We start from the raw sequence: 15,184 nt of genomic DNA, 5'->3' as shown, positions 1-15,184 counted from the left end.
TAAAAGTGTAAAAAAAAAAAAAAAAATCCTCTATTCTACATTTGTGGCCCAGCAATGACAGGCGCTGAGTGCACACAAGAACCGGAATTAAAATTTGGCAAACAAGTGAAAAATCCGTAACACATTTGACTCCTGCCTGACAGTCTTCTTGGCTATGGACAGCGAAAGTTAGGGAGAAAAAATAATGAGTAAATCTAAACTTGGAACATGCAGCCACATTTATTCCTTTTAAGACCTTTTATGGTGTATCCAAAAAGACAGACACCTTATGCGTCTTACCAGTTAACACAGAACATTATCAGAAAGCAGCATTAATGCTGTAGCCACGTTTGTACCACTGCTACAATGCTAAAGTAATGTTAGGACAGCATTATTGGATTCTTACATCCACAGCAGGCATGTGTAGGGCTATTGTAAGTATTAAGCGATGCAGTTTAGGAAACCTGGGCAAGGGATGATGGGGAATAATTGCAATAAGACTGACTTTTTAAGAACTACCCTATTACAAAGCTTGTTCTCCACAGTGGAAAATAGCTTGTCCCTTGTGTGTTGTTTAGAGAATTGATTTGTGATGGAAGTCAATCCTTTTAGGCTGCATGCCTGGAAGAGCCAGAGGCCATTTAAGCACTTGTCTGGTGAACCATCCCTGGTCATGATCTCACTCGTGGACCGCAGATTATCGGGAAGCAAAGAGGCCCGATACACGTGATTCTCATGCTTTGCAAAATCCATCTCACTCGCCCTCAGCCACCCTCAGCAACCCATGCAGCTGGCAGGAGCCTCCTGGGTTTTGAGAGTGATATGGAGGCCGAGCAAGATTCAGAGAGACAGCTTTGAGACGATCATATCAGAAATATTCACAGTTACAATAAGCAGAGATTGGGGGTACGCCAGGGTTGTGGGCTGTTTTGAAGGGCAATTTGTCTGCACCAGCATTGCAAAAAAAAAAAAGACATAGGAGTCCCTAGGTGATACAGAGAGAAAGAATCACATTCAGATGATAATCCAAGCAAAATGGAAATTGAACTTCTAGCCCAAAGGTAGCAGGTTTGAATCCCAGGTAGGGCACTGCTGTTGAACCCCTAAGAAGGAAAATTAATCTCCATCTGTACAAATGGATTGTATGTAAAATTGTGGAAGCTTTCGCTAAACACCTGTAATAATATACTCCATTACTCAGGAGTGCTGACAATAAGGATAATCACTGTTAAATCTCAGCTAACAGTTATAACTCTTTCTGTCGGAGTTGACTTCTGGGATTTCATGTTTGCATGATAATAAGAGCTATGAAAAGAACCATAATCTGAACTGGCATTCCCCTCTAGCTTTACAGATAATAAAACTTTGCTTCCACATTTTAAAAATTTCAAGTTTCCTCTACTGGAACAAAGCCCATACCCTCTCCCTTCAGACTTCAGACATCCCTGATGGCTGGTTCAGAACGGATCCGCAATGAGCTCCATACTGTTCAATCTGCATCTGTCCGGGAAGCCTAGCCTTCTGATCAGATCTCCTCCCCTTCCATCTATGAACTCAGTCTGTCCTGGCCTTGGACTCTTTTCTAATGACAGAGCTCTCATGCAATATCCAATCAGCTGCTGCTTGCTACGTGGACAACAAGATCAAGGGCAAGGTCTGTCTGCAGGCCCACAGTGAGTGGCCAAGACTGGCACTGGCACTGTCAATAGGTTAACACTCAGACCAGTGGGAGCCCAGTGACACTCAGAAAGAAACCGATGCTGAAATATAGACTATGAACAAGAGAGAACTATTCAAGCCATCCATGTGTAGTCATCAATAGGTCAGACAAAAAAAAACATGGGCTTTGTGAGCATTTTAGATATCTCACACCACATATCAAACCACCACTCATCAAATGGTGAAGCCAATGGTGAATAGCTGATTTTTTTGCATTCAGTTAGCCCTACATACATTGAAACTAGATTAAATGTGAACGTCATGTCACAAGCTAGGTAACTGTGCACATCATTTCCACATGAAATTAATAGGAATACATGGGTTTTTCGATTTTGGATCTGGTCACCTAACTAGCTGGCAAACATACTACTGGCAGCCCATTTTCCTATATATATTAACTTTCAACATTTATTCTGAACTAATCTGTTCACTGTTTATATCTGCATCTTGTTTACTGGAAATGTGAAGGTGTTAATTGATTGTGGCATGAAGGATGATGCGTGAAACTCGTTTAGCATGGCAGCAGGGCAGGGCTTTTGGGGCCTTCTATGAATAACTGTGCTGAGTCAGTGCTGATAACTGACAACCCGTTGTTAGGCTTTGTGAAAATGGGTGGAACAGACCCCAAGAGAAAAGAAACAGGCGCACAGAGAAGATAAATGAACTTGAGTGTTTCACCCAGAATATGTACTTACATTTGAAATATATTGAGGTCAGACTGCATATAGAGAATTCTAACTTTGAGATTAATACTTTCGATGAATTACGATGAATTATTTTTTCAAGTGGATAATGATGAAAATAATGTAGTGAGAGAAAATAAAAGGAACAAAAATCTTCATCCCCATCAATCTGGGTCCATTTCATTTTCAGTGTGTTAAACAGACATATTTCTGATGCGCTTCCTGCTTTCCACACAAATGCACATACATTGGTTTGAAAGAAACTATGTATGTGAGTAATAAATCTTTTAAGAGAGGTGTCTGGACAGGTGGAGAGAAGGTACAGTACTTGCAGGTCAGGTTTTGGGACAGGCAGAGAGGAAACCTGACCCACAAGCTGATCTGGGATCAGCCTTGTCTCCTCATCCCTCAGCTGATCTTCATTTGGCTGCACGCCCAGATAAACCATCATGTTTTAGACACGGCGGCAGGAATTTCGAGGCCCTCTGCCATATCAATTTACTTGTAAGCCTCTCCTGAGACAGAGAGAGAGGGAGGCAGCTGATAAGTGTTAGGAAATATGGAAGAGACATTTTATTTCTGCTAATAGTAAAACGAGACACTTATCATTGTTGTTTTTTCCCTTCTTGTTGGGGCCTATGACCGTAATGTACTTTTACAACAAAACAGCTGAAAGGTGCATATTACAGCCTTTTAAAATATGCTAGACAAATGGACCACAACATTGGTTGATGATAGTTTCTAAGCTATGATGAAACAGAGGCACTGGAAGGCAGTTACTGTACACCTGAAGCATAGGCTAGGCATTTAGTTGCAACAAGGTGTTTCAGAGCTTGCCTGTCTGAGAATGAAATGGTTGATGAAACAACTCAGAGGATGGAATGCCTTCAGAGAAACTTGGAGGTCAGGAAAAATTACAGAAAGCCACAGAAGCTGGGATAAAATAGCATGGAGGAACAGAGAGAGGAGGACTCACGAAGCTCGTCAAAGTGTGTCTCGATCCCGTCGACCCCCGGCACAGAGCAGATGAGTCGGGCCTTCAGGAAGGTGCTCCACTTGTTTACAAGGCAGCAGTGACCACCATCATCGTTCTGCAGGGGGTTAAAAGAGACATGCCTTTATCACCTCCGCAGGCAAAGGTGGAAGCACCCACCCAATCCACATGTATCCAAATACACTGCAGTTTCAAACAATAGCAAAGCACGCAGGGAACATTGTCTTTGAACAAGATAAGATAGTGAACAGTGTCTCTCCTTTTTCTGAGTCCCATCTGTTGCAGACACCAGCCAAAATTCCAGAACCCAATGAGTGTGATTTACTGTGTGACTCCTCACACTTATCACATTCCCATTTTAACATATTGAACTTGGAAACTGCTATTTCAAGGACTGGGATGAAATAAAATAACACAGCAGAGATATATTTATAAAATATAGCAGGAATTCAGTTTCTTTGAAGCAAGTGTTGATGTTAATCATGCTAATATTTCTCCTGAAACTAACCATATTTCTAATATTATTCAAAGACTCTTAACCTTATGACATATTATTAATATTTTCAAATATTTGTCATATTTTGTAATAGGTCACAAATATTCAGTATGAATATACTCAAAAATTGAGTATGATGTAGATTTTGAATATTAATTTAGTACTGTATACAGTACATTCTTGCATGTAGAGTGGATGTGCATGGAGACAATATAAGTAAAGATCAGTAGATTCTCATACGTGAGAGACATGAGTCATCTCTACTGAGATGGAGAGGATGAGTGTTCACACAGGGTCATAGGCTGACCCACACGAGGGGCTGGAGAACTGGGATATACTTGCCTGTGTAAACTCTGCTCTGCGTGTGTGTGAACTAGGGCCCAGCGGAGCTCACAAACACATTTCCCCTTTGTTTGTTTTCTTTTTCTCTTGGGCTGCTCATTTCTCATTGAGGGCAGGCCAATGTTTTCAGTGGCCAATCACTAAATCCTTCTGCAGGTCAGCCAGCCATATTTGAAGGACTGTGTGCCTTTTAAAGAGAATCTCCCTGCTTTGGGGCCCTGGGTGATCACACTGTCAGCCAGGAGAACATGCCATATGGGGCTGGGTAAGGGGCGCCCCCCTTTCAAACAGAAAGTACACGTTGTTTACCGGAAGGTTCCGTCCTTGTGCATTCCAGAGCGTCCTCCTAACACAAACAAGGGGTCCACTGCTGAGGGTGGGCGGAGGTTATTCAGTTTAATGTGTTTAAATGAGAGGACGTTCGTGTCACACCGCCTGCGCTGAATGCGTGATTGGCGTCTGGCCAGCCGTGCGTCCGCTCCGAAACTCACCAGGCAGATCCTGCCGATCCGAGACTGAGCCACGGGATTCTGGCCCATCTCTGAGGCTTTCTCCCGGAAGAAAAAGTACAGCTTGTCATCGTTCCTCTCAGCGCTGTCAGGAATTAGGTGTGCATGGATGAATGTGGGGTCTGGGGAGAGAAGGAGATAGGAGGGAGAGCATGAGGGGAGGACAGGCCAAGAAGATGAGCAAGAGTGCTATTCCTATGGAGACCATGTTGGGTGGACACATACCATTAACATGATAAGAAAAGTAAGCAATGCACTTAAAAGCAGCAGGAATCTCTCGTTTAACATTAAGGGTATGCCTCAGTGCTTCAACAAACTCAGGAATCAAAAATGTGTCACTGACAGCAGAAGACTAGAGGAGAGGATCCAGTGTGAGCAAGCATGAGCACTCCGAATAAAAGGAATTAATAATGTCTCCAGCAAGCTACAAACAGAGTGGTGTTCACATCAGGCACCAGTTACAGGTACAACAGACTTTTATATGTGAATGGTGTCTTCCTCAGAGTGAGGAAGACATCATTAATATCAAAACAACATCATAACTCATTGGTAGCTTTACAATATTCTCTTTATGTTGGGTGCTGCTGCTTAATTACACTGGATGAGTCCAGTCTGGAAGCACTTGTGTACCCCTCCTGGGGTAAGCACTTGTTTCATATGTGACTGCAATTCTGCCATTTTCCCCATAGCTGCTGCACAAAGCATATGACCTATATTTCTTTGCAGCAAGCTCACACATTAACTATAGAATGGGCACGGAAAGGGACTTTCACACCATCAGTGTGAGCTGCCGGTCTCTCTGGAAATAGAGGAGGGACAGAAACAGAACAGAAAGTCCTTGAGTGACCTCTGAAGGGGGTCCAGACCAATGACTGAATAATGGGTGGATGAAAGGGAGTCTCATATGTGAGTGTGCAGTGTGAATTGCGGAGGGGGATGTCTGGTCTTGCTAGGAAACAATTCAAGGCCGGGGGGGGGGGGGGGTTTCTCTGACACGGAGACAATTTCTTATGCCTCGCCACCTGTCCGCAAAAACGATTCAATAGCATTATGTAAGTGGGTTGGCTTCAAGGGAGACTGCGGCTCTCTCCGTCCTGTCTATCTATAGCTCAGGTTTATCTGCCCATTTACGAGCTGGTACAGGCTGGAAATGTGTGACGACAGTGTGATGGCACTCTTGACACCACTGCAGGTCTATAAAAGAAAAACAGTCACAGATCGAAGGTGTAAGAAATGCTATGTTCATTTTCTGGTCTGATGCTTGCAGGTACTAAAGTCTCACTGACAATCACACTCATGTCTGCCTGGTATGGAAATGAGTGCCCCTTCAGAGCATGCATTCATGATGATTCATTTTAAAATAAAATACATTCAATGAGAAGAAGATAATGCACAGGGCTCTTGGTTGGTGAACCCAGCTAAAGCATGAGCTTGTAATAATATACCCCAAAGACTGCACTGAGCCCTTACTGTGCCAGCGCTGACTAGGGCTGGGAGCCTCATGGGGCCAAACACAATGGGAGAAAATGTTCACACCCGATCATGCAATAGTGACTGTACTGATTTATCAAGCTTCTGCGAAACAGTAAAGACTTGCCAAAAAGAAAAACCTAAAGACAAAGTATAATTTACATAAATAATACACAATGATTCTGAGATACGAAGAAATAACATAACAGGATAATCCATCCTGATAAACTCACAGCTGACAGAAATTATAATAAAATGGAACATTTAAAAAAAAAATTAACTGTTACCATTTAACCATCTGGAATTATACTGGTCTGTCCGCATGGCAGTCTGTTTCCCCAGAGTACGGAAAATGGCGGAGTCTGTTCCCATGAAGTCAATGTAGACCCCAGCGTAGAGCTCACCATCTGTATGAGAGAGAGAGCGAGAGACAGAGAGAGAGAGAGAGAGAGAGAGAGAGAGACAGAGACAGAGAGAGCGAGAGCAAGAGAGAGAGTGAGAGCGAGAAGGAGAGAGATGTTTTCATGATCTGGAATGCTGAATCCTTGATATTCAGCCACCCACAGAACCCTTGGCGCAAACAGCAGGAGATCTCCTTACCCCCCAGACACAGTAGAGAAGCACAGGTGTCCCATTCGTCCTGCATAGTTTCACATTGCCCTCATCGTGTCTGTCTTTTAATTTAATTTAATTCGGTCATTATTCAGGACACTCAGGAACAAGGAGGCGGAACAGACGGAATGCAAGAACAGTCACACGAGGCGGAGTATAGAGAAATAGACGCAGGATAGACTAAGCCAGACGAAAGCGAGGGAAGAGCCTAGACTGACAGCACATGGCAGGTGCTGAGGAGGATAACACTGGGAGGTCAGAGAGAGGCTGAGAGGGGGAAATGTGATGCACACATGTGACAGTGGCAGGATGTGATGCAGGACCTTGCTAAGCAGTGGGATCCTGAGAGGGTTACACGACAACCTGCCTGAGACCAGAGGTCAGAACAGGTGCCATGCCACACCATTGGCACATGGGCAGGTGCTCAACGGACCTGGAGCTGAGGCAAAGCACCAGAGGAAGAAAACAGAACTAAAAAAATTAAGCACTATTTTGTTCCGCAATCTTTCCTACAAGAGGTGGAATGTGGGTTTAGAGGAGCCATTCTAGGTGTGGGTACAGTGTGTGGATATAGGACAAGATATAAGCAAATTAGTCTTCAGCTGAATAGGATTCCCAGATGTGAGCCATAGATACGAGTAAAAGCAGAGGGGAATATAATGTGTTTGTTTCGCACTTGTTTGTTCCACTAAAGCCAGCTGGGCTAAAATAAAGTCCGAATGCGCTTGAAATCCTGGGAAAAAGAGTCATTCAAGGTCTGACTACAAACAGTCTGAAACTCCTTTGGAAGGGAACACATGGACAGGACAGACCTATTCACAATCCTCATTACAAAGTTAACCATTTGGAAGAAAGGCCCAGAACAACTGGGAAATTCAACATGCTTCCAAATACTTGAAATATTTTTATTTAACCTATTTCTCTGGCTGATACAGTTAACAAACAAAACGCTTTTATCAAGAATTTGTTGTGCCAGGGTACAGATTCTTTTGAGACCTAAAAATGACCTACACCCGACAACATGCCTTAGATTCCACTGTTTCATGAGAACAGAATTACGAATGCCATGCGCTAAAAATTTCCCTCTGGGAAGGGCACGAATCAATTGGCTGAACTGACTGAAATGTAATACACGCTTTGAGAGTATGCTAAAACAATTTGGCTATCAGAAAGGTCCTGGGAAGGGCTGCTTCTTTTCAGAAGAGCTGACAGTTTCATGAACAAATGAGAGTATGGGGATGGGACTGTTCTAGCCAGAGGATTCTTTAAACATTCCCAGGGGGCCTGAGAACTGGAGAACCTGACTAAAACAGCCCTCTTTTGAACACAGCTAATTCCAACTGATGCTTGCCATACCAGCCAGAAAGTACTCACTGATCAAAGCCGAGACACTGTTGAGTTTGGGGTCGTAGGGACACTTCCCTTTTCCAGAATCAACTCTTCCCGGTTCCAGGCGGAAAATGTATTCCTGAGGAAGACAGCACACAAAATGGTCCCATTAATAATTCAATAGTCCAAATAAAGTAAACAACACAGTGCTAATTGTGCATGCATTATCATCTTATGAGGGTTCCCACTGTTTTAAAGACATTATGTTCCAGGACATTTTATGGGAATACCTGTAATACATAGAGGTGGAACCAGGTTTTCCAGGCTTTCCTGTGGGAACCCTGGTTCATTATGACTGCAATATGGCCTGTGGGTCTGTCAGGCAGTATAGGACATATTTAAACAACAAGCAAAGACAAGGACACTAACTCCTTACAATAAAAGCAATACAAAACTCAGGACTTAGAAACACATCTGCGAGGGACAAAAATGATTATTTTGTCTCCTTGGCTACCTCTCACAGCCCTTCCTTTGTGCTGTGGCCATTTGTGATCCACCAGAAAGAGGAAAGAGGAAACAAATCACAACTCCCAGACACAAGTCAGATGACTGAGGGTTGCTTGCCATTCTTGGTGTCTAGAGCTTCGCACTCGGGTGATTGGCAGAAATTTAGACACGGTGGGTGGACTCCAACATGTGATGACTTGCACCATGGAGGAGAGAGTTGGGACTTAAACGGAGGGTGGGGCAAACAAGAGAGACATCGCTGTCCACCCACACTTCTAACAGGGAGGGTCGGTCGTGGACATAAAGACCTTTCACACATCTTTATTATGGGCGTCATTTCACTTCAACTTGAGGCTTAATTAAAGCCAGTGATAAGACACGGCTCCTCCACTGAAACTCAGTATCACGTTTTTCTTTCATAATTCTGTGTGACTTGTCTCACTGTGCAACTTTTCTGCAGACAGTTGATTTGCAGCTGGTATCTTGCATGTAAAATCCTTAATCCAGATTAACGGCAATTTGTGAGTTTGCAAGGACAAATGAGGTCAGTTTTGTCTTTAACTTGCCCTGTTATTATTTTTGAGGTGTGTACACCCATTTTGGATCAATGTCGTGTTTCAGAAGTAAACAGTAATTAAACACTTTAAACAGCACTGGTTTGTACAAATCTGCGGTAATGCTCCAGTTGTAACATTAATATGAATTTAAGACTGTTCTCTTCTAAAACATTAGACATCTTCATTGCTTCCAGGAAGGTATTTCGCTAAATACACCAGACACACAACTAACTCAAATACACTACATGACCAAAAGTATGAGGGCACATATCCAATATCACATCCAAAATTATGGGCATGAATATGAATTTGGTCCAGAGGCTGCAGGTTTGAAACACTGATTGGGCACTGTCATTATTCCCATGACAAGGTATGTCATCTTGAATTGCTTCAGTGAAACAATCAGCTGAATAAATGGATTGTAAGTAAAAAGAAATTGGAAGCGTGCGAGATACTTGACAGGATAACAGTACCATCTGCAAGGTGCCTACATGTAATGTACTGGACCTCAGTAATGGTGAAAGAAATTAAAGAATTCTGGATTTGACTGAGTGAGGGAGGGTCCAGTGCACATTCGATACGGATTTAAGCCAATCCGTGTGACAGTTTCATGCACAGTGCTCATTTGGATAAATGTAGCATGTTACTCAGAAGGTGTATTTAGCCTCAATAAGCTCTCAGCATTCATGCAATTTCTGTTGCTATGCAACTGGAACAATATATTCTCTACAAAACTAATGTATTAATTTCTATGATTGATGTTGAGAGCCTAAGGCAATGATCTTTGACAGCAGATAGGGAGGTGATAGCAATGGTCACAGAGACCATACTCTCCATGCCCATACTAGGTAAATCTCACTGACCCAGACCTTGTTGTAGACAACTGTGACACTGACCACAATGCACTATACTTTGACCCTTTAGACCAAAATTCCAGGCCCCTCTTCTAGCACAAACATATCAGATGTTTAGACAGTGACAGCCAGTAAAGCTCATTTTAAAATAACTAAACTTGGAAGGAGAAAGAGAGAAAATTAATGCTGAACCAGGTCAAAAGGACATAGCCTATATAAAGAAAAAAATGACAAAATAAAAGTAAGGAATTAAAAAGAATAGACATGCTTAGTAGAGAAGAAATTAATGACTTCAGAGGAGTCTTATCCACAGATGGACAATAGAAGTGTAAAAATCAGAAAGGGTAAGCAAAAGCAAGAGGTTAGGTAGTGAGACATGCAACCCCCTTTCCCCTGGAAAGACAGTTTGTTGACTCAGGCCTGCAATGAGTTGGCACTGAAATCCCTGCCCTGATTTGGTGTGGAGCTCAGGAACCAGGTATGCCCACCCAGGGCACCTGACCCCAAAACTATGCCCCACCTGATGTCCCATTGGCTCAGGGGTGGTGCTGTAATCTGCAGCTCGACTGGCCCTCCCTCCGGGCTGGGGCATCTGCAGGTGTAGGGCAGCCTAAAACAGAAGATATGACATGTGCGGAGGGTGGGCGTTACCACCTTCTACTGACAACACTGGAGCTGGGCAGGTGTGGCCTCACCAAAGACCACATAAAACCCCTGGTTCTGGCACAGGTTGGTTCTGCAAGACCAACTAACAGAAGCGCAATAATGTTAACATCCTGTTGGCAATGGGGAATATTATAGAAAGCCTTCACCAGATATGACGACCATAATACAGGAAGAGAGAGGCACTGGAATGTGTGATGTGTGATTCCTATCTGAAGAAGGAGGAGAAGGAAGGAAGGAAGGAAGGAAGGAAATAAATAAAGCGAGAGAGAGAGAGAGAGAAAGAAAGAAAAAGAAAGAAAGAAAGAAAGAAAGAAAGAAAGAAAAAGAAAAACAGCAGTGAGAATAAAGATGACCCATAATGTAGGTCTCTGTCTGTCAAGCCAGATGGCGTAAACTGCAGGCATATTATTAGTACATTTGACATACAAATGTAACCACCACACAGTATCAGAGTATCAGCCATTGCCAAAAATGAGTCAATTAGTGGTGTGAAATGGCCCATAGTATAATGTAAGCTATAATTTCTTACATGCATAAAACCATTACAAACTGCACACACGGCTGCTTATATGGGGTTTAAAATGGCAGAACAAAGAAAACACACACATTAAAGGCTTCTGTGTGGAAAAATACAGTCCCGATAAAATACATCTCTGAAAGAGTGTATGACAGTGAGCTTCGGAAACTTTTGGCAAGGAGAAGCGATAGAAGCTAACTCCTGCGATGACTGACCCAGCTTCCTGTCTAGAGTCAGAGAGCATTTGACGGTGTATGGTTTCACGTCACTGTCGCAGTCTTCTCCCTGAAAGGGGAGACGAACTACGAGACTGTCTGCTCAGTTCATCTAATGTGAAGACAAAAAAATAACAGCTTGTTAATGCATAACAAGGACATTCCATGGCCACTATAACGGCCATAGTGAATTACCAACAGTCCAGACTAATGGAGAATGATGTGGGAGGTATAGGGAATGCTGTAGACACTATTCTAAAAAGGCTTTGGTCGAGAGGTGGCTGGAGCTGGTAATGCCCTGGTATGGTGCAGTGGTGCTATATTGGCTAGGGCGGCCTGTTGTCCATGCAGTTGCCAGGATGTCATGTTGGTAATGACACTATATGGAGCCGTTGGGCAGGAGCAAACTAAGAATCTTGAGAATCCTTACATCGGGCCCCTGGCAAATCAATGAAAATCATTCCTCTTTTTAAAGGTCCCCTGACTGTCATTTTAGAACAAGTAAATAACTTGGATAGAGACCCAAGGTTTGAGGATAGGAGCAAAAAATTCTAAATAAGGAAATTCACTCAAATTGGAATATGGTTGGCTTGGACAGGTTAATTCAAGCCCTCCAGTTAAATGGTACCACTGTGCAGTAAATGTGCTCTTGGGACTCCAGCTATGACAGACTATGACTTAGGGTTCATGCTTGATGGAGGAGAGACTCATTCATTAATGACGTCCTTCATAGACTGGCACCAAAGTCCTGTATCCAGGTGAGGCAGCCAGGGTAGAAAATACTAAAAGGAGGAAAAGAGAGTCTATTCAGTGTTTTCCTTAGTTTAGAAAGTGTCAGTGTCCTGACACTGGCAGGCAAATCTGCTTCACTCCCAGTCAAAGTGACAACTGCCACAGTTTCAGACCCTGAGTTTGGTTACAGTAGGACTCCTCGTCAGTCCGTCTCTGTGCAACATTATGAGGCTGTTCAGGGCAATAGGTACTCCAGTGGAGGGTGAATGTCCGGAGTGGTGAAGTGCAAGAAGAGTCAGCAAAAAACAACGAGAAAAAAAAGAAAACCCAAAAGCTTCTGTGTTCTCAATGGAAACTGCTGCTCTGCCATTGCTCCACATCCACCACACGTGGTTATGGTTACCTGGGCCCTGTGTCCTCGGTTCACATAGGTGCAGACGGGATTGTATGCCCCTGTTCCACAGATGTACAGGTGTGTTCGGTTCCACGGCTCGATCAGACGAATAAAGTTTCCACATTCTCCCTGGAAAAGGCGATATAGAATACAAGAGAAGTATATTAAAAGTAAGAAAAAGAAAAACTCACTTAAAATATCTTTTCACTAAATGAACAAAAGGAGTACCATTGGCAGACTCACTGTGGACTGAATCTGCAAAGCACTGCTCACTGTTTGAAACTTTAATAGAATCTCCAAACATCACAAAGTCATCAATACCCATTAACTACAAACATTTTTGAACCAATTTGAATCGTGAGAATTGTTTAATCTGTAGTCAGAAGGCAAAAAAGGAAATTCCAGTAATTGAGTTCTCAGAATTTTCTTTTGACTGGAAGCCTTGCTGGTACCTGCAGTTGGTTTTGAATAGTCTAGCAGTTCCTCAGTTGCTGAAGGTGAAAAGGTAAAAAGATCTCCTACTAGGCCCTATAACCCATTTTGACCCTCTCCCACTTGCCCTCTGTGCAAATGAGACTGTCATCAGTCTCAGAATTCCTTCTTCACAAATGAGGTCTCATTAGATGCCACCCATTCTGAGGTCAGAAAGAATTGAAGGCTGAAGATATCTGTGTCATTGGCAGGCAGGATGTTACTGGATTTCAAAGGGACACCTGGCTATCAGATCGCTATTGATAGGCTTATTACAAAATTAGTTCCCATACCAACCACTGGCTTGGGAGAAAAATGGATACAATTCATTTGAGCAAAAAAAAGGGTGTGCTCACCCATGCTCTTGCTGAAGGTGAACACGTGATTTGAATGCCATTTTGTTATTTAAATGCTTAAGTCCTTCAACAGGAAGAAAGAAAGCAGTGCGTGAAAGCTACAGATTGCACAGATGCACGTCTCAGAATCTGTGCAGTTAATTTGATTCCCCCCTGTGGAGAAGCAACTGCTTGCATGCGCATGAGTACGTGCAACCCTTCACCCATGCCTGATCCTTGCAGGGGGATTCTACCCTCTAAGAATTGCTAATTTCTGTATCATTATATGTCACTCCCTGAAGAGCTCCATGTTTCCCATGGTTACCGCAACTCCTGTCGGCTTAACCCCCCAGGTGTTCCAGACCGCCCGAGTGATTGAAGCTCTTTGAGTATCTCCTGTCATGCACACAGATTACCACAATCACCAACCAGTCACTATGTATTTCCCAAAATACACCACTCCTGGTGTGCCTGGCATGTAAATTGGGAATGGTGGGATTGACCCAATTTACACATCAAGCATTCTGGGAATAGCCAAATTTACATTTAGGTTTGTAAATCTAAAAAGCGCATTTTTTTTAAATGCAAAAAACTATATTTTGCTTGTTATACAATTTTATACCTTATATATATTTCAGTGTTGACATCATTGTTTTAAATAAAAACAGCTGTTCTTGGTGGCCAATATGCCAGCTTTCTCTGAATGAAAGTACAAGCAGGGCAGTCCACATTAATGGAAAGCGAGATGTGGGAGGGTGCCACACGCATGTAAATGAACATTCCAGTTGGGTAAACACTAGCCCCACTCTCCCTGTATCAGCAGGGGAGCATGGTTATTATCCACATGGGCCTCCCTCTCGCTCCTGTAGAGTTAATTCAAAAACACAGTGTATTGCAACCTCTTTTAAGCTCGCCCGCAAGCAGATCAGTGAGTGGAATCAGAGGAAATCAATACAGGAGCCAATGTTGCAGCACTGTTATTAGCATTTTAAAAATGTTCCACAATGAGCTGCGGTTTGATTTTGCTGCTTTTCTACCCCTATGGTGGGTAAATTTTGATACTCCCACTGCTTGTTTATTTCCCTTGTTGATCTTCAGAGGCCTTAAGGTCACATATTTGTTTTCCTTTTTCCCCCAAAAGCACCACCATCATTCTCCTTATTATGTTCGAGCACTGGGGCACAGGGAAGGCACGGGGTGCTTGCCCACAAGGGGTTGTGTTACAGAACATCAACAACCCCAGGGGGCTCCTTTAGTACAGAACAGTCCTGTGTTTTCAACTTCTGAACCACAGCTGACCTTGATGATACAGCCTCAAATTCAATCTGCCAATCAAACCCCAGAGATCCATCAATGCTGGGAACATCACTGAGCTGCACTTAAAGCTACTTTCAACCCTGGGTTTTAACCCTTAGGAATCTATCTGGCCGTGCTCAGAACAAAGAGAGCAGCGGGCAGGCAGGGAGTGTCCTATCAGGGGAGGGACAGGGGTCCTAGCAGAGCGCCAGGCAGAGGGAGCACCAGGAGGCTCCCGTCCCACTGTTCCTGTAAGAAGTCGGCGACTGATATGGGTTCTCCCCCTCGGCCCTCCTTCTGTGTTTATTTTTCAAACGTACGATGTGCCTCGCTCTTCCCCGTGGCGATGAATAGATTACACCATGTTGGACGCATCGTCTCTGCTTGCCACACGCGGGAGACCCCAAAGGTCTCTGCCTTTTTTCGGCTAAAGGCGAGAGCCCATGCGGCTCCATGGCTCTTCAGTCCACTTGAGTTTGCATCACATCCAAATCAATAAAAAGAGGG

The 15,184-nt window shown here is 43.4% G+C and overlaps 1 protein-coding gene across 6 annotated transcripts in view; it reads right to left on the bottom strand.

The window, feature by feature from the left end:
* Positions 1-15,184, bottom strand: part of LOC135234298 (semaphorin-3F-like) — a 79,636-nt gene that overhangs the window by 13,488 nt on the left and 50,964 nt on the right. For 4 of the 6 annotated variants that reach the window (XM_064298763.1, XM_064298761.1, XM_064298762.1 and 1 more), the window contains exons 5-10: positions 12,585-12,704; positions 10,572-10,661; positions 8,179-8,272; positions 6,480-6,599; positions 4,705-4,844; positions 3,358-3,472 (exon numbers count right to left, since the gene is read on the bottom strand). In XM_064298763.1, coding sequence (XP_064154833.1) covers positions 3,358-3,472; positions 4,705-4,844; positions 6,480-6,599; positions 8,179-8,272; positions 10,572-10,661; positions 12,585-12,704 — 679 coding nt within the window. The remainder of the gene's footprint in view (positions 1-3,357; positions 3,473-4,704; positions 4,845-6,479; positions 6,600-8,178; positions 8,273-10,571; positions 10,662-12,584; positions 12,705-15,184) is intronic. The other 2 variants (XM_064298765.1, XM_064298764.1) reach the window with 1 other exon arrangement.

Source organism: Anguilla rostrata, chromosome 11 (assembly GCF_018555375.3).
Source record: "Anguilla rostrata isolate EN2019 chromosome 11, ASM1855537v3, whole genome shotgun sequence".
Taxonomy (NCBI): domain Eukaryota; kingdom Metazoa; phylum Chordata; class Actinopteri; order Anguilliformes; family Anguillidae; genus Anguilla; species Anguilla rostrata.
This window is presented reverse-complemented; position numbering and strand designations above follow the sequence as displayed.